This window comes from Sceloporus occidentalis, unplaced genomic scaffold (assembly GCF_023333645.1).
Source record: "Sceloporus occidentalis isolate IW3139 unplaced genomic scaffold, rSceOcc1.0.p SCAF_2, whole genome shotgun sequence".
NCBI lineage: Eukaryota > Metazoa > Chordata > Lepidosauria > Squamata > Phrynosomatidae > Sceloporus > Sceloporus occidentalis.
Window position 1 is genome coordinate 123,146,084 of NW_028316982.1, and position 25,520 is coordinate 123,171,603.

Here is a 25,520-nt window from a genome sequence, read left to right on the forward strand (position 1 = left end):
TTAAAGATCAAACTTCCAATTTCAAATTATAGTTTAATGTTTGTGGATTCGTATGGATGGAAGATTTCACAACTCTTTTAAAAGAGACTTTTGCAACTAGAAAGATATGATTTAAGATTTGGATGGCGTGCTTTTTTATGATATGATAAAATTAAACCTATTGTTGATTTTAATAATCATTATGTTAGAAAAGTTTTGTTGAGAATATGTAGTAAATATAGATCAAGACTTTGGTAAAATATCAAAGAAAACAAATTTCAAGAAAAATGGTTGGCATATTCTGATCTTTTGAAATGTGGCAAAGATCAAAATATCTTGAAAACAATAGATGAATGGGGGACATGAGGTATAAACATTCATTTTTAAATAGACAATCGATTGAGAGATTTAAAATGGACATGAGATTATTGGGCTTTGATGTGTCAAAGTCAAAATTTGAAGAAATGTTGTGCTCAAATGATGATAAGCAAGTATCTAAAATTACTGAAATATGATATGGAAGATGAACAAGAGAAAGATGAACAAGAGAAACTATGCAAGCTGTATTTTAGAAAAGAGGAAATAAATATTGCCTCTGAGACTGTAATTTAAGCAGAGTTCGATATAAAAGACATCATAAATATGACCTGTGCTCATTAAAATTGAAGCATTAATATCTCAGATGTCTACCCAGATTTTAGATCTGAATTAACACATAACAGAAAGTAATGGGAATTTAGAGAAAAACTGGACTTGTTAAGATTAAAGATTACAGGACAAATAAATTATATTAAAGACCTTGCTGAATCTTAGAATCCTAGAGTTGGAAGAGACCGCAAGGGCCATCCAGTCCAACTCCCTATCATGCAGGAACTCTCAATCAAAACATACCCGACAGATGGCCATCCAGCCTCTGTTTAAACACCTCCAAGGAAGAAGATTCCACACTCCGAGGAAGGAGTGTGTTCCACTGTCAAACAGTCCTTACTGTCAGGTGTTGAGGTGGAATCTCTTTTCCTGTAGCTTGCATCCATTGCTCTGAGTCCTGTTCTCTGGAGCAGCAGAAAACAAGCTTTCTCCCTCCTCAATATGACATCCCTTCAAATACTTAGACAGGGCTATCATATCACCTCTTAACCTTCTCTTCTCCAGGTTAAAAGGAAAAGGATACACCACCCTACACACTATGGGGATAGGAAAACAAACACCATTGGATAGGTATTTTGGGTTAGCAATACAAGCACAAGCCTGGGGCAGCCGGGAACATTGTGGCACAGTTAAGCTACACCCACAGCACAACAATCAACACCATCAACAGCCACTGCATCCTTCCCTCTCTTATTAATCCTGAAAAAATGAAAGCATACTGTACCCCACAGCGTATGCGATCTGGCTGCACTGCAACTAGGCTTCCTAGTCTGGTCCGATGCTGCCGGTTCGTTGTAATATTACATGAATTGTGTAGGTCTCTGTCATCTTCCACCTCTGCATCAGTCACTGAGTCACAACCAGAATCTAAGCAGGGCACAAAGAAAAACGGTATCTTCAAAAGCAGTTCAGCAACAAACTAATTATTTAACTTAAGAATTACCTGAAAAGGAAGTTGAACTGTCCATTTTCACAGTCCTTAGTTTTTGATATTCAATAGGTTTTTAACTCTCAGTCTGAGAAACAGAATTAATATGCTTCTGGCCTAATATAACTTTTCCCAGCATCTTCTGCAATAAACTATCTATTCTGTGCCCAACCTTACAGATATCCAGAAAGGTGGTTTTTTTAAAAATAAATTAAAAAACAAACAAACAGAAAAGTGGTAGAAGATATTATTTCACGGATTTTATAAGGATTTTTATTCCAAGGTCACTGCCGTTTATTTTATTTTTTAATTTTCTGGTAAAACACCTATTATTATAATGTTAGCACCATTTCTTATAATCTGCTACTCTGTTCTCTTTTCAATTTACAGAGGATGTGTGAGGTAACTTAAAGCCAATGAAGTTCTTCACCGTTTATAAAGTTGCCCAGGTAGCCTGTTCCAATAAAAATAGTCTTCCTTCTGACAAAGCTGTAGCTTTGGGAACTTTTGTCCAAAAGAGACATATCCAACTAAGGGGATGAACTGACAGCCCTTTTATCCTGCTGTCCGGGAGGCTTTGAATCATAGAATCGTAGAGTTGGAAGAGACCACAAGGGCCATCCAGTCTAATCCTCTGCCATGCAGGAAATCTCAATCAAAGCATCCCCGACAGATGGCCATCCAGCCTCTGCTTAAAGACCTCCAAAGGAGGCGACTCTACCACTCTCTGAGGGAGTGTGTTCCACTGTCAAACATTTTAGTCACCCTCCTTTGGAAACGCTCCAGTTTCTCAATGTCCTTTTTGAATTGTGATGCCCAGAACTGGACACAATATTCCAGGTGGGGCCTGACCAAAGCAGAATAGAGTGGCACTATTACTTCTCTTGATCTAGACACTATACTTTTATTGATGCAGCCTAAAATCGCATTGGCCTTTTTAGCTGCCCCATCACACTGTTGACTCATGTTCAATTTGTGGTCTACTTGGACTCCTAGATCCCTTTCACATGTAGTTTCATTCAGCCAGGTGTCCTCCATCCTATATCTGTGCATTTTATTTTTCCGCCCTAAGTGCAGTACCTTACATTTCTCCGTGTTGAATTTCATTTTGTTAGCCTTGGCCCAGCTTTCTAGTCTGTTCAGGTCATTTTGAATTTTGATCCTGTCCTCTGGGGTATTAGCTATTCTTCCTAATTTGTCATCTGCAAATTTGATAAGTATGCTCCCAAATCTGTCATCCAAGTCATTGATAAAGATGTTGAATAGCACTGGGCCCAGGACAGAGCCCTGTGGGACTCCCCTGGTCACTTCTCTCCAGGATGAAAAGAAGCCATTGTTGAGCACCCTTTGGGTTCGTCCGGTCAACCAGTTACAAATCCATGTAGCAGTTACCTTGTCTATCCCACATTTTACAAGCTTGCTTGCAAGAATGTCATGGGAAACCTTGTCAAAGGCCTTACTGAAATCAAGATATACTATATCCACAGCATTCCTTTCATCTAACAAGCTGGTAATTTTATCAAAGAAAGAGATTTGTCTGGCATGACATCTTTCTCTGAAACCCATGTTGACTTTTTGTGATTATGGAATTGCCTTCTAGATGTTCACAGACTCTCTGTTTAATGATCTGCTCTAGAATCTTTCCTGGTATTGATGTCAGACTAACTGGACGATAATTGTTAGGATCCTCCTTTTTTCCCTTTTTGAAGATGGGGACAACGTTTGCCCTCCTTCAGTCTACTGGGACTTCTCCTGCTCTCCAGGAGTTCTCAAAGATTATTGCCAATGGTTCCAATATTACATTTGCCAGTTCTTTTAATACCCTTGGATGTAGTTCATCTGGTCCTGGAGACTTAAATTCATTTAGATTAGCAAGATATTCCTGTACTATCTCTTTACTTATTCTGTGCTGAAATTCCCCTATTCTGTCCTCTGCTCCATTATCCTCAGGTTGATCACCCTTTGCCTTTTCTGAAAAGACTGAGGCAAAGAAGGTGTTGACTAATTCTGCCTTTTCTCTGTCCCCTGTTAGCATTTTGACATCTTCTCCACATAGTGGCCCTACCATTTCCTTCTTCTTCCTTTTGCTGCACAAAAGGAGCACAGCGCTTTGGCGTCACACATCTGGAAGCTGCCCTGAAGCTGCCCTGGCTGTTTACTGCACTGGTGCTTATTTGATCGTCCAGGCTGATTTGAGAATGTGTTCTCTTGCCTTGGGTGATTCTATAGGCATACAACCTCCAGCAATATATAGCCAGTAGTCAGAAATAAAGTGAAAGTTGTTTTGTTTTTCCATTAAGCTACTGGACTAAACAAAAATGAAACAGGCTACCATGACTCTGAGGAACTTTCAAATACCCAGTTTTATAATGGCACAGGCAAAGAAAATTGTGAAAAGGAAGTAGGTGATAAGATCATTGTAGCTGAATGGTAAACCCTTGCGTTCCTTTGATGACTGCTATGGTTTATAAAAGAAAACCTGATTTTGGTTAACATACTGCCTTTTCAATTCTCTTCCACAAAACCACAAATTCTTACATTAACATTTTCTATTGCTCTACATGTTCTTTTATTAGAACTTTTCGAGCTTTCATACACTCCCTGCTACAGCAATCTGGGCTGCTCCAAATCTAGTTCTAGAATAGTAGTTACCAAACTTTGGTCCTCCAGGAGTTTTGGACTTCAGCTCCAAAACGTCCCAGCCAGCTTGCACAAACATTTTCCAAGGAATATGTTTCTAACATAAGATGATTAGCTAGTCTACTTTATTGTCTACTCTAATCTACTTTACAGAATTATAGTTGGATACATTTGATTTTGTTTCAGTTAGAATTTATTTTTCTTCTTCACAGATTTTATTACACAGGGAGAACTTTCAGCAGGAGTGAGAGTGCTCTTTCTCCTCTGAGAAAGTGAGAGGAACAGGGGGTTTCTACAATACTTCCCTGCACCTGCAGCCATTTCAAAGCTACCAATGCAAGAGAACTCTTGCCTTGTGAGAAAAATCTAGTCCTTTTTATCAGAAGAGTGGAATGATGTCACGGAGGAGGGAGAAACTTGTCCTCTTTAAACAATACTGAGATGACTGAAGATGGTGTAGCAGCCATGACGTTTTGAGGCACAAAGCTCAGTACACACAAGACTGCATTCCTCTCAGGTTCCAAATCTCATTTCTTATAACATCAGAGGAATGGCAGAGGGCAAGGGTCTAGATGACTCCAGAGCATTCTCATTGTTTTGCTTTTACATGGTTCTTGAGACTCCCTCAAAAATAATATATTGGGTATTTACAGTATTTATTTATTTACTGTATTTATACCCAGCCCTTCAGCCCTAAAGGCTCTCAGAGTGGCTTACATTCATGAGTATATTGGGAGAGCACACCTTTTAAAAATGCTGTCAGCTTCTTCTCAAGCATGTCCATTTTGGGCCACAGGTACTAAAATGGAAGGGGAGGATAATAAGTACTTTTCATGCTACCATGACTAATTATGCAGCTATATTAAAAGTATCACAGGTCTATGAGAAAGCTTGGGATCAACACAATACCCCTTGCTTGTCCTTTTTTCTGTTCCAAAAATTAAACTAGACACAGCCTTAGTCACACACTTAGCAAATGCTAGTTTTAATGAAGTAAATAGGAGGGACAGAAGCCCCAGAGCACCATGACATAGCGTGAGCCGGAGAGAAACTACAGATCAGCCCCATGGATCTGTATTCTCTGTGTGTCATGAAAAGCTTAAAGGGACCATCAGTTAGATTCTAACTGTTAGAAGAAAGCTAGTCAGGAACCTTACTGTTGCTCATGGACACCACAAAAAGTTTGAATCAACTCAAATATCAATAAATCCAATGCCACCTGGTGACTAAGCTACATAATGATATCCACACATCTCTACTCTCTTCAAAGTTGAGCTCTTCAACGTTTTCAGCCCAACAAGCTGCATGCGGGCCCAGTTTGTTTTTATTAACTGCCTTCTAGCCAACCTTGACCCATGACGACCCTATGTATGCGAGATCTCCAAGTCACCCTATCCTCAACAGGATACTCTCCTGCAGTCTCCTGCTCAGCCCCTGCAGTCTCATGGTCTCTGATTGAGTCTTCCTCTTTTCCTATTGCCCTCTGCTTTGCATTATAGCATTTTCTAGTGAGTCCTTGTTTCTCATGATATGGCCAAAATATGACTAGTTTAGTCATCTTTGCTTCCAAGGAGAGTTCAGTCTGATCTGCTGTGGACAATCCATTGCTCTTTTTTGTGGTTCACAGTATTCCCTGAATTCTTCTCTAGGACCACATATCTAATTATTTTTTTCTTCTCAGCTTTTTTCACTGTCCAGCTTTAACAACCATACATAGAAATGGGAAACATAATGGCATGGATCCTAACTCTGATATTTAATTATATATCTTTACACTTCAGGATCTTGTCCAGCTCCTTCATGGCTGCGCTTCCAAGTTCTAGTCTTTTTCTGATGTCTTGACTGCTGTCTCCATTCTGATTGAGTCCAAGTATGGAAAACTTGGAAATATTTCAATCTCTTCGTCATCTGCTTTAAAATTATGTAGCAATAAGGAACTTAGAATAATTGAGAGACTGGAAAAGGGGCAGCCTTGAGGATCATTTTTTAAAAAATATGTTTTAACTTAACTGATGTTTAACTTATTTTTTTTTTAAATAACATTAAAAAAGAACAAAGAGGATCAAAAAGGACATTGAGAAACTGGAGCATGTCCAAAGGAGGGCGACTAAAATGGTGAAAGGTCTGGAAACCATGCCCTACGAAGAACGACTTAGGGAACTGGGGATGTTTAGCCTAGAGAAGAGAAGATTAAGAGGTGATATGATAACCCTGTTTAAATATTTGAAGGGATGTCATATTGAGGAGGGAGCAAGCTTGTTTTCTGCTGCTCCAGAGACTAGGACCAGAAGCAATGGATGCAAACTGCAGGTAAAGAGATTCCACCTCAACATTAGGAGGAACTTCCTAACAGTAAGGGCTGTTCGACAGTGGAACAAACTCCGCCGGAGTGTAGTGGAGTCTCCTTCCTTGGAGGTCTTCAAATGGAGGCTGGATAGCCATCTGTCAGGGATGCTTTGATTGTGATTTCCTGCATGGCAGGGGGTTGGACTGGATGGCCCTTGTGGTCTCTTCCAACTCTATGATTCTATGATTCTATGATTCGATGATCTATACATAACAATATGTTAATATAACATGCATTACTTGAAACCTTCTGAATTGATTTTGCTCATTCGTTTTTTAAAAGCTGCATGTTGAGCCATGTAGAAAATGTTGAAAGAATGAACAAGTTAAAAGCTCCTGCCTGAACAGCAAAACATTCACAGCCAGCTAATACCAAAGCAACAAACTGTTATTAGAACACCCTACACCCCTCTTGCACATTTTCATATTTGATATTTAGTGTAAGGCATGCTTTTAAGAGACCACAATGATTTATGGAACATTAGGAAGTTTCCCATACAAAAGGCATACTGGCCTGAAGACATGTGGAAGACCTAGATGTTACTAAAATAAAAGGTAAACAGGTTTGCTGATTATTCTATCCTCCCTCAAAAGCTGTCTCAAACTGGATTAAAGAGGCTGGGTGGGCTGGGGTAGTGTTGTGGGTTATTAGAGAAGTGAGGTCAGAAAAGCTCCTTTTTGAGGCTACATAAACACAAACTTTGGAGTCCCCTGCTAGGAGAAAGACACTGTATAAATAAAAGAAAAGAAAATTAAAGTTGTCAAGGAGTAATATCAAGTGTGTGTCTTTCTGGTGGTTTCTGTGTGTCTGAATAACTGAATAGATATGTATGACAGTGAGAGAGAGAGAGACGTACACACACATACACACACGTTCATGTATGCATGTTAATGAATGAAAGAGGTGGATGAGTGGGTGACATGCAGAGGGGTGTTTGTATGAATGAAGGTGAATGGACAGTATTGTTTGAAATCTCTCAAAACTGAACAAAGTGGATGCTTCTGCATCTGAAACTTCACATGGTTCAAGGGAAGTTGATCCAAGAAAGATTATTTGGACTTGCTCCTCTGTAAGTGTGTATATGGTTTCGGCCCAAGGAGACTTAGGTTTTGCAGTCTTGTACTCAAAACAAACTGGGCTGTTCTACTGGGATCAGTTTTAATTTTAGCCTCTACCTTCAGCCCCTCAGAGCTACCATGGAAATTTTGCTCATCTTTGGACTACTACCACTTGTGGCAAAATGGACTTTACAGTAATTTTAAAAATATTTTAACAAACCAGCTTACCTCCTTCAGAAATAGCTTTCATGACAGCCGCTATGTAGACATCAGAGTCATCATCATAGGTAAGCTGCTTCCACTGGGACCAATCTTCAAAAAACTCTTTGTAAGTCTCACATTCTGAAACGTCACAGAACAGCTTCACCACTTTATGTGGTGGCTGAAGAACATTCTGTAGGCTTTGAAGGACAGCAGGGATATAAAAGTTCTGTACCAGTTCAGATGACAGTAAAATAATAATACACTTGCTGCGATTGAAGAAGTCAAGATCCTCCATGGAAATAGCAGTCCCGGTCTCCACTTGATAGCTTTGGACTTCCTGGCATGAGTGGAAGAGGCTCTGAAGATACTGACACCAGTCACTAGCATCTTTCCCATATACAATCAGCACATCACATGTGTCAGGGCGTTCTTCTGCACAGGAGTAAAATAAGGTAGGTGGGTTCTACAAATAAAATATTAAGCTGCATGGTTTGAATTACCAACTTTGGGCAAAGCGAACAAGATGAAGGCTGCACTGTGTTCGAACCAATAGCTTATACCTATAGAAATGAGACAAAGGGCCTCTACAGATGGGGGGGGGGGGGGGCTCAACGCCACATTTTCAAGGTCCGGATGGAAGCTGTAGCAACTAGATGCTGCGGCCTCCGGAAGGACCAAAAAACACCCACTTCCTGGAAGGTTCTTTTTGTGTCCCGGAAGGGGCACCACAGATGCGCTTGCGCACCATAATCATGTCCCTTCCGCGGAGTGCCGTTTGGGTGCTGCGCCGCATGGATATCATGGTATGCGTTGTCTAGATGGGCTCCCCGATGGAGAAAGAAGGGCTTGGAGCCTGCGAACACTCAGCCCTACCGAGCATGCAAGCTGGTATAAACTGCCCCAAATATTGAATAATGCAGCTACTCATCAATTTCTGTTTCACTTAATCAATTAATACACTTAAAATCACCACAACCTTGTAATAGGAGTGGGTCTCCAAAGAGAGTGAGAAAAAGGAAAAGAGTATGAGAAGGGATCTCAAGTGGGAGAGAAAGAATTCCTGGTGCTAGAGATAGGTAAGTTTGATAAAATCATTCTAATCATAAGGTGATCTCTAAGCTGCAACATATGTGGCAATTCTTTTGCGTAAGCAATGAACAAGATACATGCAAGACTAGTAAGGTGCTCTTATTTTCCTCCAGTTGTGGCCATGTGTTACAATTTACTATACCTTTCTCAAGAATACAGAAGTAATAATTATTCCAAGAAGGTTTATATAAAAATATCCATCAATTTCTGTCTAATAATAATAATAATAATTGAGCCCAATCATCAGATGTTAGATGCTATTAGATATATATTTGGCATCTATCGGGGCAATAAATTAAAACATACAGGTGGCAATATTGTCATTGGATGCTTTAAAAGCCTTCAATAGGACTGAATAACCCTCTCAAAGTGGTCTCTTGGACTGCATCCACACTGCAGAAACAATCCAGTTTGAGACAGCTTTAACTGCCCAGGCTCAGTGCTAAAGAATTCTGGAAGTTGTAGTTTATTATGTCACCAGAGCTCTCTCACAGAGAAGGCTAAATGTGTCTCAAAACTACAGTTCCCAGAATTCCCAAGCACTGAGCCAGGGCAGATAAAACAGTCTCAAACTGGATTATTTCTGCAGTGTATTTTGGACCTATGAGAAATAATAAGAATATGAAAGGCACACATCGCCATAACTTAAAAACATGTAATTGTGTTTTGCTGATATGTTAGTATTTTTAGAAAATGTTAAGTCCTCCATTTTTGAAATTCAAAAAGATCTAAATATCTTCCAGAAACTTTCATTTTCTTCCAATAAACTATTCCGAATACATATTACCATGGGTTACCATCCCAATGAAACAACAACTTCTTTAAAATTTAAATCTGAATTGTTTTTCTCGAGTTTTAAATATATGGGACTTTTCCTGATGGAGTATTTGAAGCAGTTTACATTCTGTAACTATATGCCATTGAAAAATGGATGAAACAAACATTACTGCAATGGTTATCTCTAAATCTTTCTATACATAGATGAATCACCATAGTCAAAATACAACTGATACTTGGGCCCTATACAGACAACCAAAATAAAGCTGCTTCAAGTCACTTTGGAGATATGGTGTTTCAATGATGCATCTGTCCTAAGAGTCTGGAAGCTGCACCAATGCTGCACTCCAGTCCTTAGGACTGGAGCGTGGCTTTGGTGCAGCTTCTGGACTCTTAGGATGCATGCATCATTGAAACACCCTATCTCCAAAGTAACTCGATGCAGCTTTATTTTGGCTGTCTGTATCAGGCCATAGTCTACCATATAAGTCAACCTCATGTAAAGTTGAGGGCAAGTTTTGGGGCCAGAATTATGAATTATGCTATGACCCATGGATAAGTCGAGGGTAAATCCTAGGGACATATAGCAAAGGATCTAAAGGATGAAGCAAAGCAAAACAATGTCAAAGAACTTACAAAATTCCAGCAGACATAACTTTTTGTGCTCCTTCTTAAGGCTGGATGGATGAGAGACTAGAGGAATTCAGTGCTTCCAGGATAGATTATACAGTACTCTTGCTTTTCGCCAGGGGATGGTTCCTTTTTTTAAAATAAGAGTTAAAGCACAGTACTTACATTGACCCATTAAGTCGACTTAATTTTGGGGGGGTCAATTTTTGATCTAAATTTCTAGACTTATACATGAGTATATAGAGTATTTAAAACTATCTTTTACTGGACACGCAAAAGCCGTTGTCATGGCAGATGCTACTCAAATGTTTTATTACAGGGAGGAAAGAAGACTTGTGATTCAGGAAGCAAAAGCTGGGGAGTACTTAATAAAATGTGAAAAAACCAGAGGCATATCTCAAGGTGCTCATTCAATGCATGCTTTATTGGTAAAAAAAAACCCAACACGTTTCAGCCTGTAGTGCTCTCAAGGCCTTCTTCAGGGGCTATATAAAACCATAAGAAGAGACAATGCCTAAAAACATAATAAAAGAATACAGACTATTACATTGTACAAGTCATTATTACATTTGTACAGCCTGTATGCTCCTATTTGCAGTGTAATAGCAGACATTTCTGGAGTTGAAATTCTCATATCATTTACTGTATGCAGATCATAAGCAATACGCAAATATAATAATTTTATACAATGTAATATCCTGTATTGTTTCATTATGCATTTATGTTTTGTCCCTTTTTATGATTTTATAAAGTCCCTGAAGCAATATAAGCTGAAACACACTGGAGGTTTTTTTTTAAGCCAATAAGAAAAACATCCATCAATTGAATACATAGAGATGCGTCTCCAGTTTCTTCCATAGATTTGTGATTAAACAGCACAATACAGTTTATATAAAATGGATAGCCTTGCAATTTCAAATCTCAAGTTATGCTGCCATACCTTTCAGTTCACAGAATTAGTAAAATAGATAAGGAAAGATAGATAAGGGCCAACCATAAGTGTAAACACAAAATAACAATGAGCCACATGGGGCTATGATGGCGCTACTCCGTGGCTTCAAAAAAAGTGAGGTGTATATAGTCACCTTAAAACAATTTAAAAATGGCTGCCCAAGAACACTGAGTTGTCTTCAAGACCTCTACATATCAAAAACTTGTCCGTTTAAAGGTTCGGCCTCCAAACCATATTGGAGATTCATAGAAATGTCTATGCCACAAGACTGGGAGCATTTGGGGGGGGGGGGCAGACCTTGCAGTCCCTTTAACAGCACACTAGAGAAAACATTGACTTTGTCCTCTGTTTAAATCCCTCTCTGAGGTAGCTACAGAAAATGTTGAAAAGCTTGCTTGTAGATGGTGTTTTATTCCTCTAACATTATCCAGAATAAGCAACTCTGTCCCCTCACCTGGCTGGAGAGGATGGAGAGCAAAGGCACATTTCCATGGGTAGTTATATTGACCCAAAGTGGCAGGATTTTAGAAGGATGAAATTGTATTTTTGTCTCAAGTACTGAATCAGAAGGTTAGTTTTTTGGTGTCCTCTTTTACTGTTGTCAACAAGGTAGACAACAATAGTCATTTTTCGGCCGGTAAGGGAGAGAACAGGCTGGCCCAGCGTCATCAGAGGCTAGCCTGAAGATAGAGCACCCTCCCTCCATAACTGTCATCTTTTGGCCTCTGAGGTAGAGAACAGGCTGGCTCAGCTCCATCAGGGCCAGCCTGAAGATAGAGAGCCCTCCCTCTGGTCCATCTGCCTTGGTCCAGGCCTCAGAGGGAGAGAAGAATGCTGCACCTGATCCCCTCCCCTCCTCTCCATTCCCTTCTCCTTTTGTGTCATGTCTTTTAGATTGTAAGCCTGAGGGCAGGGAACCATCTCTTATCCCCCCTGTTGTAAGCCACCCGGATACCCAGTGATTGGGTGGCATATAAATAAATCCTATTATTATTATTATTATAATCTTTCCAGTTAAGACTTAATATATCTCCATTGCTTTCAACAGCAAGGTCTGAAATAGCTAGGATGTGGAGGTCTGCAAGCAACTTGTCTTTCAAAAATAGTTTATAAAGGGTGTTGCTAGAGAAATTGTCTTAGCAATGACCAAGAAGAACCTTTTTTTCATCTTGGTTTGGTATCCTCTTATTATATATTCATGTTATGACTCATCTGTCCTCTTGAGGCTTATGTGAAATACTGGTTAAGTCCTTTTTGATCTGTTTCCTCATTTGAAGTCTTCTCATAGCAGTAATGCTTTTATTTTCCCCAACCTATTGTAAAAGCTTATATACTTTATTTATTGTAAATACTTTATTTACTGGAAAAGCATATCTTCTTCCTCATGTTACTGTACCAGCGTGTTGCACTATAGGGAGAAATTTTCTTCACCTTAGTTAGAAAGATGAAAACTGGTTGTTTTCGTTGTTTTAAAGAACTAACTTAACAGAATTTAAGCATTTGGACTATATGCATTGCCCTGGGATTTTATATTCCAGAAAGACACTTTTCAAAGTTATGCACTGATAAGCATTTGTCTCGCTCGCAGTAACTTGTAATTGTGTTATGCTTTCTCTGTACATTTTTTAAAATAAGTAAATGAAACAGCAAGGAAGAAAATAAAAGTATTTCATCCCCACCTTTGCCTAATAATACAATTGGATTATTTTGCCTGGCAATTGCTGAAGTAACTATTTGTTCAGCAGTGATGAGATCAACTGCAGAAGCAGAACCTGTTTTATTTCCCTATTTTTGTTCAGATGAATTGTTCCTTTATTAATCTTTATGCTTAGGATCAAGAGATTAACATTGAGTACTAAAACTATGCAAATAATACATTCAGAGATTTCTGGGAAAGCAACACAAAACAGACGTAAAACCAAAGCTACTTTTCCCACTGACCATGGTATAAACCAAGATTTGGTATTCACGGTTAGTCAAACGCTTGATAAAAGCTTAAACCTCTATCAATTATTACAAACAACGTGTATAAGTAAGGATCCAGGCAACCCAACACTCTCCAGCTAGTAGAACAAAACATCTTGCTGTTCCAATTGCCCTTGGCAGTTATTGACTTACACTTTATCAAGGACTCCCAGCTTGTCTTCTTCAGGAAACCACATTTGGGAAGGGATCTTCATGCATGCTAGGAAAGGGGTTTGAAAACCCTTCAATAGCAATGGTTCTAAAAGTATATCAGCAAGTTCCTTCACTATTCTAGGATGTAGCTCATCTGGCACTACAGAACTGAATGCATTTATGTTAATTCCTGATTAACTCCTTATCAATCTTGATTTGTAACCCAAATTCCACAGGGTTCAATGACATGAATGAAAGAATAGGGGACACGCTTACCAAATTTGCAGATGACAACAAATTAGGAAGAGTAGCTAATATCCCAGAGGAGAGCATCAAAATTCAAAATGACCTTAACAGAATAGAAAGTTGTGACACAACTAACAAAATGAATTTCAAGAGGGATAAATGTAAGGCAGAAAAATGAATTACACAGATATAGGATGGGGGACACCTGTCTTGATAATAGTACATGTGCAAGGGCTCTAGGAATCTTAGTAGACCGCAAGTGGAACGTGAGTCAACAGTGTGATGCGGCAGCTAAAAAGGCCAATGTGACTCTAGGCTGCATCAATAGAAGTATAGTGTCTAGATCAAGAGAAATAATAGTGCCACTGTACTCTGCTTTGGTCAGGCCTCACCTGGAATACCATAATTCAAAAAGAATGTTGAGAAGCTGGAGCATGTCCAGAACAGGGCCACCAAAATGGTGAAGGGCCTGGAAACCATGAGATACAGAGATACTTAGGGAGTTGGGGATGTTTAGCCTGAAAAAGAGAGGGTTAAGAGGTGATATGATAGCCCTGTTTAAATATTAGAAGGGATGTCATATTGAGGAGGGAGCAAGCTTGTTTTCTGCTACTCTAGAGAAGAGAACCGGGAACAGTGGATGCAAGCTACAGGAAAAGAGATTCCACCTCAACATTAGGAGGAACTCCCCGAATGGTAAAAGCTGTTCACCAGTAAAGCACACTCCTTCAGAGCATGGTGGACTCTCCTTCCTTGGAGGTCTTTAAACAGAGGCTTGAAAAATATATTGGATTTTGGAGTATTTTGGATTTTGGAATTCTAGATAAGGGATACGCAATCTGTAATGCTCGATTTTTTCATTTCCTTGAGTTTTCTGTGCAGCTATATTGGCTTTTTCAATATTTGTTCAATACTGATTGATGCTTTAGTCCATGGGTCAGCCAAATGTAGGCCATTGGCCACATGCAGCCCCAATTTCAGTGACCTCTCAAAGTGCCCCTCAAAGTTTAACACCAAATTTCAGTGGAAAATCATAGCACTGAATTTCAGCAGCCAATAGCAAAGACCTATTAAAGCATACAGAAAATGCACCAAAGGTTAGACAGTGGTATAATATTTTTGTGGAAAACAATGCCACAATGCTGGTAAGGTCTTGAATGTCAGTCTGGCTGAGGAGACAGACTAAATATGCCAAACGGCTACTGGGCAACCACAGTGGTGGTGGGTGACACTGGTGGAGGACCTCTCAGAGCCAATGACAGTGGCACTATAGCTAACACTTCTTAGTAGTTTGCAAAAAGGGGCCAGGTAAACTCCTTTTGAATATCTTTTACCACGAAAACCCTATAATGGAACTGTCAACAATGAAACAAGAGATAGTGCCTGAAGGTGGAATTCCCAATAGCACTCCACAAGCTATTGGGGTATAACTATGAGCACAACTATAAGTGGCCAATGACAGAGTTTGATTCAAGCTGAAAGGATGTTCAGCTGTTCACATTCTCAGAGGTGAAACAAAAGTCTAAAGCCGCACAACACATATTATAGGAACAAGGATTGTGAGAAGCATGAATCAGGGGAAGCTAGGCATATTAAAACAAGCACTACAATATAAATATTGCAACACTTGAGCGAGCTAAATTGGACAGAAATGGGACATAATGAGTCAGATAATTTTTTACTCAGGAGATGAAAATCTAAGAAGAAATGGGGGTGGCATTAATAGTGAGGAGAGATGTAGCAAAAGCAGTCAAAAGATAAACAGTAATGCAAAATCTAACTGAACAATAACTAAGACTTCAGGGAAATCCCATCACTATAATCACAATCCAAGTTTAGGCTCCAACTTCAGTACAGATGGATAGACTCAAGGAAGCCATGGCCCTGAGTCTGCAAATCCTGGCCAGGACTGTTGATGATGGGGTAACTTGGAGCTTTCTTGTTTCTAGAGTCACAAGAGGTCAAAGCTGACTTGACAGCAGTTAACAACAACAACCTGGTTAAAAAAAAATAGTCAACAGAAGTCAAATGAGGTAGCTTTACAGAATGGTTGGGGCTCATTCCCACTGGCAGAATAACACGGGTTGTGATTCGGATCTGCTCCGTATTTGTAAATGATTTCAAAAGGTCCCTCGTTCGCATGATAAAAAGGGTAAGAGGTTTGATAAATTGATTCTGAAGTGCTAAATCATAGGCATGACAAGCTTTTACTAAACTGCCATGAAGCATATAATTCACTGCTTAAAAATATAAAGCTGTAATAAAGACGAGTGTGTGTGTGAACATATATACTCTCTCATAAGTGGGGTGATTTTACGTGCTACTGTAATCCACTTCCTCTTCCGAATAAAGTTGTGAATAATGTGAGAGTGCTGCTCATGTGAGGACAGCTCATTCAGCTGCCCACAACAGATACGCACAAGTTCCCTTTTGCACATTATTCTCTCAGAAGATCACATGAAAAAAAGGAAGAGAAACTCAGTACTTTCTGTTTTAGACTGCAGCCTGTAGCAAATTTAGGTGCACTTAAAGTCTCAATGGGCTGTGTTGCTCCTTAATCTGTATAGGGTCAGGTTATGATGCCAAAATATTACAAAATAAATGCATTACCAGGAGACGTAAGTCTAGGAAAGCTCATGCTGCCAACTTCTTTCTTTCAGTTAGGCCCCATACAGACAGGCCAAAATAAAGCTGCTTCGAGACACATTGGAAGTATGCTGTTTAAATTATGCATGCTTACTAAGAGTCCAGAAGCTGCGCTACAGTCCTTAGGAGTGGATCGTGGCTTTGGCACGGCTTCCGGACTCTTAGTATGCATGCATCATTTAATATGCATACCTCCAAAGTGACCTGAAGCAGATTTATTTTGGCCTGTCTGTATGGGGCCATAGTATCAAAGGTTCTGCAAGATCTCTCTACGTACTGATTCTACAGACTAACGTGGCTATAGCTTTGGAGAGACTTACGCAATATGATGCTAAATGCCATACAAAAAATATGCTTTGAGTGTACAGCAGCGAGAATAACCAAGATATGCTAGTGACTGTATAAATAGGTGATAGCCTGTCTGTTGTATGATAAAACGTGAAAAGCCTGATGATGGGTTTTAAAATAAAACTAGACAAGTGATGCATTTAGCAGGAGATGCAAGTGCTGCTAAGTCTACATTGCATTCAATAAACAATCCTAGCAATTGGTATTGCTTAATCTGGACACAAAAAGAACACTGAACCCCTGTCAAGGCTATTTAGAGGCCAGTGTGGCGGTGGAGTAACTACTCAGCCTTTATATATACTCTTGGTATATATACCAGACTAAGCAAAATTTGTGGAAAACACAAATTAGAGACTAAGGCTGCATTCGTACTGCGGAAATAATCCAGTTTGACACCACTTTAACTGTGACGGCGCCATGCTATGTTATTCTGGGAATGGTAGCTTGTTGTGGCACCAGAGTGGAGCCACAACAAACTACCCTTCCCAGAATTCCATAGCATGGCGCCGTCACAGTTAAAGCGGTGTCAAACTGGATTATTTCCGCAGTACAAACGCAGCCCCAACTCTATATACATTTACCTGGAAGTCAACCCAACTGAACTAAATGGAATGTACTTCTAAACAGACACACACAGATGGTGGTGCGAGATTACAATTCTATTATTCCAGCTTGACTTGGCAGAAAGGGCACACTCCTGACTAAATTTACCATTGGGATCTAAATATATAAGCTTAGGATCAGGTTGTAAAGGTCTACATACAGTTAGAGAGGCTGTGTGGTGTAACTGCTTTGAGTGCTAGGCTAGGACTCTGAAGCCCATGGAAACCTACTGGGTGATCGTGGGCAAGTCACACTCTCTCAGCCTCAGAGGAAGATAAAGTGAAACCTCAGAGGAAGGCAAAGGACTCTGAAGACTCATTGGGTGACCCTGGGCAAGTCACACTCTCTCAGCCTCAGGGGAAGGCAAAGAAAAACCCCACAGGACTCTGGAAATCCACTAGGTGACCTTGGGCAAGTCACACTCTCTCAGCCTCCTCAGGGGAAGGCAAAGAAAAACCCCACAGGACTCTGGAAATCCACTAGGTGACCTTGGGCAAGTCACAGTCTCTCAGCCTCAGGGGAAGGCAATGACAAACCTGCTCTGAACAGATCCTTGCCAAGAAAACCCCACCATAGGGTTATCACAAAAAAACCACTGTCCGGTGCATTTGTGGGCACTGAAATCAAAGGACTCTGGAGCCTGCGGTTCCATGCCCAGTTCAGCTATGAAAACCCACTAGACCAGTCACACTCTCTCAGCCTCAGAGGAAGGCAAAGGACTCTGGAGACCAGGGCTCCATTCCCAGTCCGGCTATGAAAACACACTGGGTGACCTTAAGCAAGTCACACTCTCTCAGCCTCCTCAGGGGGAGGCAAAGAGAAACCTCAAAGGACTCTGCAGGTGACCTTGGGCGAGTCACACTCTCTCGGCCTCAGAGGAAGGCAGAGGAAGACTCTGGAGAGTGGAGACCCACTGGGTGGCCTTGGGCCGGTCACACTCTCTCAGCCTCAGCCTCCTGATCAAATCCTTGCCAAGAAGAAGATTCGTTATCATAATAGCCCCTTAGGGGCTGTGATAAACTGGAAACGACTTGTAAAGGCACAAACACACACACAACCCTCTCATAGCTTTTACAGTGGGCACTGGAACCACCAAGACAGACCCCAACGCTCCAGGGGAGGTCCTCCATTTCCACCTTGGTGTCCTCCTCCTGGAGGAGCTTCATAATCACAATAATGTCCTTACCTGGGGCAGCCACAGCCGCCATGGCAGCCTGGGCCTTGGCTCTCCTCCCTCTGGGCCAAGAGAGGCGCCTTTGCCTGGGCTCTGAGACAAGGCTTTGGTCGCCTATGGCTTCCTTCCCCTTTTCTCCCACTCTCTCCTCTCCTGCCTTATTAAAGCCTCTTATTATGATTCAAGCCTCTTCCCTCCCTCCCCTTCTTCTTCGCCTCAGGGACTCCAGAGACACCACATCCGTCGACGTTTCCTGCCACACATTTCGTTAATAATTGCACAGGCTGCCCTTTTTTTTAGTTAGTTAGGCAGCATCCGCACTGCAGAAATAATCCACTTTGAGACCGCTTTAACTGCCAGGGCTCAATGCTAGAGAATTCTAGGAACTATAGTTCTCTGAGACATTCGCCTTCTCTGCAGTGTGTTTTGGACCTTAGGCAGCATCCACGCTACAAAAATAATCCAGTTTGACACCACTTTAACTGCCATGGCTCAGTGCTATGGAATTCTGGGAATTAGTCATTGGTTGTGGCCCAGAGCTCTCCATTCTGCTCTGCCACAACAAACTACCATCCCCAGAATCCTGTCACATTAAGTATGGCAGAATCCTATCACATTAAGTATGGCAGAATCCTATCACATTAAGCTATGACAGAATCCTATCACATTAAGTATGGCAGAATCCTGTCACATTAAGCTATGGCAGAATCCTGTCACATTAAGCTATGGCAGAATCCTATCACATTAAGCTATGACAGAATCCTGTCACATTAAGCTATGGCAGAATCCTGTCACATTAAGCTATGGCAGAATCCTATCACATTAAGCTATGGCAGAATCCTGTCACATTAAGCTATGGCAGAATCCTGTCACATTAAGCTATGGCAGAATCCTGTCACATTAAGCTATGGCAGAATCCTATCACATTAAGCTATGGCAGAATCCTGTCACATTAAGCTATGGCAGAATCCTGTCACATTAAGCTATGGCAGAATCCTGTCACATTAAGCTATGGCAGAATCCTGTCACATTAAGCTATGGCAGAATCCTGTCACATTAAGCTATGGCAGAATCCTGTCACATTAAGCTATGGCAGAATCCTGTCACATTAAGCTATGGCAGAATCCTGTCACATTAAGCTATGGCAGAATCCTATCACATTAAGCTATGGCAGAATCCTGTCACATTAAGCTATGGCAGAATCCTATCACATTAAGCTATGACAGAATCCTATCACATTAAGCTATGGCAGAATCCTATCACATTAAGTATGGCAGAATCCTATCACATTAAGCTATGACAGAATCCTGTCACATTAAGTATGGCAGAATCCTATCACATTAAGCTATGGCAGAATCCTGTCACATTAAGCTATGGCAGAATCCTGTCACATTAAGCTATGGCAGAATCCTGTCACATTAAGCTATGGCAGAATCCTATCACATTAAGCTATGACAGAATCCTGTCACATTAAGCTATGACAGAATCCTATCACATTAAGCTATGACAGAATCCTGTCACATTAAGCTATGACAGAATCCTATCACATTAAGCTATGACAGAATCCTGTCACATTAAGCTATGGCAGAATCCTGTCACATTAAGCTATGGCAGAATCCTATCACATTAAGCTATGGCAGAATCCTGTCACATTAAGCTATGGCAGAATCCTATCACATTAAGCTATGGCAGAATCCTATCACATTAAGCTATGGCAGAATCCTATCACATTAAGCTATGGCAGAATCCTGTCACATTAAGCTATGGCAGAATCCTGTCACATTAAGCTATGGCAGAATCCTATCACATTAAGTATGGCAGAATCCTATCACATTAAGTATGGCAGAATCCTGTCACATTAAGCTATGGCAGAATCCTGTCACATTAAGCTATGGCAGAATCCTATCACATTAAGCTATTCCTGATTCCTAAGTGGGATCAGCCATGTCCGTGTGCACATCATATTTCATGGTGGAAAACAGAACCAACAGTCCCACTGTGCAGATGACAAATGACAAGCATGAGCTGTAGACTTTCCTTCTACCGACGTTGATCAGACTGGAGTTTGCAGTCAAAGAAATCGGAAGAAGCTTAGGAAATGGAAGGGCAGCTGGGAAAGAAGTAGACAAAATCCTAAAGTGTAAAGATGTACAGCTGAATACGAAAGATAGACTCCTCCAAGGCACTGTATTCCCCATTCCCATGTATGGATGTGAGAGTTGGACAGTGAGGGAAGCAGATAGGAAAAAATTAATTTATTTGGATGTGGTGCTGGAGAAGGGCACTGAGGATCCCACAGACAGCCAAAAAGACAAACAAATGGGTTGTAGAACAGATCAAGCCTGAACTTTCCCTGGAAGGCAAGATGATGAAACTGAGGCTATCATATTTCGGCTACATCATGAGAAGGCACAATTCACTGGAAAAGATAATGGTGCTGGGGAAGGTGGAGGGAAGCAGAAAGAGAGGAGTTTATCACACGGGAGGAATTTCTCTTAATTTCGAATGAAAAGAAATTGGGGCCAGAACGCATTCATGTGAATTTGCTAGTTCAGCAAATTTGCCTGAATTCGAATTGCATTCGAACTGACTTCCCATTGCCTGAAAATAGCTTGCCATTGCCCGAAATTGCGTGTGGTAGTCTATCACGCAATAACGCAAAACCCCACGATTGCGTTCAGACTGACTTCCCATTGCCCGAAATTGCGTGTGGTAGTCTATCACGCAGTAACGCTAAACCCCATGATTGCATTCGGATCGCCATTGGCTTATACTTCCAATTTCCCTTGTCTGATAACATCCAGAGAAAGACCCCATGCCTGAGCCTGTTGGACCTGAGAAAAAAGGTAGAGAACAGGGGGTCTTGGAAATGTTTCATTCACAGGATTGTCATGAACCTCTCACAACAGATACTGTGAGTTCCTCATTAGGTGCATGAGGCATGCATCGCTTTGTTTGCTCTGCAAATCCCCTATTCCACTGTTACTCTTTTTGTTTACTTCCTATGTTTGTCAAGAGCCATTTATTGCTGCCCACAGGAAAGTAATCACTGGTGGCAGCCAACTTCACCTGACCATAAAATCAGGCTAGGTAAATTAGTTCCTTACAGAACAGTCTGTACACAAATGAGCTCCACCAAGTTCAGCGGTACCATCAGTGGTGTTCTATGTATCTATACCCAGAAATAAGACCACTCAGGAACTTGATCTCATCCCAAATATAAGATTACAGCCATCTCAGCTAGCATAGGATTGTAGTCACAACTGACTGAGAATAACATTAAGGATAACTAGTTCAAGTGACGACAGCCAGTGTGGTGTAGTGGTTTGAGTGACTATGACACTGGAGACCTGGGCTCAAATCCCTGCTCAGCCATGAAAACTCACTGAGTGACCCTGGGGAAGTCACACTCTCTTAGACTCAAGAAGACAAAAGCAAAACCATTCTGAACAAATCTGGCCAAGAAAAGCCCATGATAGGATCACTTTCTGGTTGCCATATGTTGGTAATGATTTGAAGGCACACAACAATAAGTTCAACGCATATGCATTTCTCAAATAGAATAAATGTTTAGCGATTAATAGAGACAATTTAAGAGGGGGAGCTGAATAACTAGAAGCCAGAAAAAGCCAGATTAGAGGGGAGGTGTGTGTGATTCAAATCACTCTAAATTAGCCTTGTGCCATTGACATACACTGGACCAGCTCCCATGATCTCTCACCATTAGGCATGTTGGCTGTGGCTGATGGTAGTTGTCGTTCAAAGCATCTATGGGGTACCAGGTTCAGAAAGACTAATTTAAATTTGCTTCCTCATCTACCTTTTCATCTTGCTTTTATTTCACAGAAAATCTCAGAAAGTGTAAGGAATGTTTCAAGTATTGTCTACTCCTTGCTCAGGATTTTTTGGTATGGCAACTGCCTTTTCACCAATTTAAAATGTTTAATTCTTGTCAGTAAAAAAATATTGTTAACTAGAGTCCATACATACAACACTCACATCTTAAAATATTAAAGCGCTCACAAACTAGCTAACTTGACTCTTCAGGCAAAAGAACCATTTCTGATAAGATGTCAAAGCTATTTATTTCCCTTGTCAGCAGCACCATATTGTTGGTATTATCTTCACAGAGAGGAATGAAGACTCTCATAATACAATTGGAGACTCCATGACTTGAACAACAGCCACATTTTCCCTCTTTCTCTTCGTTTTGTTTTGTTTTAGCATCTTGCTTAATGAATAATTCCAGAGAAGTTGAAAGATATTTTGTGATCTTGGATTGGTCTAATAAGGGAATTGCCTTGAAATGCTCTATCTCATCATGCAGATTTAGAAGAAGTATTCAGTGACACAGTGTGAACTGTTGTTGTTACGTGCCTTCAAGTCATATTTGACTTATGGCAACCCTAAGGTAATCCTATAAGGGGGTTATCTTTGGAAAGTTTTGTTCAGAGGAGGTTTGCCATTGCCTTCCCCTGAGGCTGAAAGCATGTGACTCGCCCAAGATCACCCAATGGTTTTCATGGCCAAGCGGGGAATCATAGGCCTGTTACAGACTGCCAAAATAAAGCTGCTTGGGGTCTCTTTGGAGGTATGCTGTTTAAATGATGCATGGGTCCTATGAGTCCAGAAGTCGTGCCAAAGCCACACTCCATTCCTAAGCACTGGAGTGCAGCTTTGGTGCAGCTTCCGGATTCTTAGGATGCATGCATCATTTAAACAGCATACCTGATTATTCAGACCATACTTTCAGATTCTTCAGACTTTACCTTCAGTAGAACCCCCCCCCCATCCCATATGCACAAATACGAGTGAGGGCTGCACAAACAGAAACCCAATATTTTAATACCCAGGATGTCCACCCCAATACAAAATGCACCAGCAAAGACAAAAAGGGACCTTATCTGATGTTATCTTGCATGTTTAAAAGCACAACTCATCTGAAAAATTAGACATTACCTTAAAAATAATTCATATAAGAGATCCTTTTCAGTGGTTTTGTATTTTGCAGTAATTATATTCTAAATATTGTAAAAAAAAAAGTAAACACATTATCTGATTGAAAATATGATTCAGCTTTAATGGACACATTTAGCCGAGAATGCAGTACTGAATATCTATTACAATTTGAACAGCTGCTGTGGGTCAGCAGCCCATCTATCTCCTGCAAATACAATTTTACCTCCATCTTGAAACAATTTTGTTTTTGTATGAGCGGTGAAGAATAGAGAAGTTTTTAGTGAGCATCCATCTTCTTCTGATCCACACTCTTTGGAATCGTTTTTATATTTAAAAACTGTGGATTTTTAAAGGGCTACAAAATAAATGACCACCCAGTCTGCTTTTAAAACAGTCTGTATTTTAAAACAGACCTTTACAAAATCGATATGTTTCTTAACTTTTGGCACAGGTTTCTCTTTCTACATCTGAGCTATGTCTGGTGAAGTACCTATAGAACAGAAATTTCCACAGAATAAATTGCAGACAGCATATTTGCCATTTGTCAAGTTGTCTGTTTCTTGTTAAATTATCTATCATCTCAGTAGCAAATTGTAACAGATTTGTGATTCTGAGCATGACTGACAAATTAACCTCATGATGGAATGTATACATTGTGTCAAAGTCTCAAAGCCTTATCGCATTAAAAACAAATATTTGAAACGGATAGAAGCGGCAAAGTCGTAAAAGCATGGGAGAGGGTCTTAAAAGTGTTGTAAAAGTGTCTCTTTTGCCAAGTTGAAAAAATCAATTGATCAAAAGGATCATTTTTATCACCCTCTCCCACACTTTTACTACTGGAAGAGAATGAAAGTGACATCACAAAAACAGAAAGATAAACACTCATCTCTCTGTTTGCATGCTGGGTTTGTCCTTAACGCGACAGCACTCTCAGAATCTGTACTAATTGTTGCTGTTGTGTGCCTTCAAGTTGTTTTCAACTTATGGCAAACGTAAGGCAACTCAATCACTGTTTTTTCATGGCAAGTTTCTTCAGGGGGTACCATTGCCTTTCAAAGCTGGACTTTGGCAATGCACTCTACATTGGGCTATCTTGGTATCAAGTCCAGAAACTCCAAGTGGTTTAGAATATGTCAGAATCAGCTAGACTCATTCGGGTACATTGAGGAGTGATCACATTACATCAATCTTAAAGTCACTCCACTGGCTGCCAAATAATGGCAACCCGCCGGGCAAAGTACAACGTGTTAGTTATTACCTTTAAAGCCCTATGGTTTGGATTCAGGTTACCTACAGTATCACCTTCTCTTATAAAATCCGCCCTGTACACTCAGTTCCCCTGGGTAATGTTTGCTCCAATTGGCCAGGACTAGATTGGCAATGGTTTCCAAGAGGACATTTCTAGCCGCTGCCCCCAGACTGTGGAATGACCTGCTGCAAGAGCTATGATAGCTGAAAATGCTGATGACATTTAAAATAACATTAAAAACACATCACTTCCAGCAGGCCTACCCAATCAGTTTTAAACATCACTTTTTAATTTGTATATTTTGAAGAATGTACTTATACAAGTGTACTTTAATGGTTTTATATGGCCCCATACAGACAGGCCAAAATAAAGCTGCTTCGAGTCACTTTGGAGGTATGCTGTTTAAATGATGCATGCATACTAAGAGTTTGGAAGCTGCTCCAAAGCTCTATAGTCCTGGCTTTGGCATGGCTTCCAGACTCTTAGAACGCATACATCATTTAAACAGCATACCTCCAAAGTGACTCGAAGCAGCTTTATTTTGGCTTGTCTGTATGGGGCCATATTATTGTATTTTAACTGTTGGTTTTACGTGTTTTCTTTTTAATTGTGTTTTGTATTTTTAATATAATGTACCTTGCCTCAAACCTTGAGGAGAGACGGGAAAGAAATCACTGTTGTTGTTGTTGTTATGCTCTGAGGCTGAGAGCGTGCAACACTTTCTGAGTTTCATGGCCAACCTGGGACTTGAGCTGTGATCCCCGGAGTCATAGTTCAATGCTGAAAACATTATGCCACCCTGGCTCCTGTCTGTACTGAAAAACAAGTGCACAGAGAGAACTCTTTGCTGGAGCTCTTTACTTGCTTTATTTAATATGAACTGCATAGATAGCATTTCTATTTGTTTGCTAGCATCAGCATGGCG

General features: G+C 40.5%; 1 protein-coding gene across 1 annotated transcript in view; it reads right to left on the reverse strand.

Annotated features, from left to right (window-relative positions):
* The window catches only part of PIK3AP1 (phosphoinositide-3-kinase adaptor protein 1), a 61,945-nt gene extending 43,309 nt beyond the window's left edge, over window positions 1–18,636 (reverse strand). Inside the window, exons 1-3 of the mRNA XM_089510823.1 lie at window positions 18,400–18,636; window positions 7,829–8,236; window positions 1,352–1,494 (exon numbers count right to left, since the gene is read on the reverse strand). Coding sequence (XP_089366949.1) covers window positions 1,352–1,494; window positions 7,829–8,236; window positions 18,400–18,421 — 573 coding nt within the window. The 5' untranslated portion in view covers window positions 18,422–18,636. The remainder of the gene's footprint in view (window positions 1–1,351; window positions 1,495–7,828; window positions 8,237–18,399) is intronic.
* Between the last annotated feature and the right edge of the window lie 6,884 nt (window positions 18,637–25,520).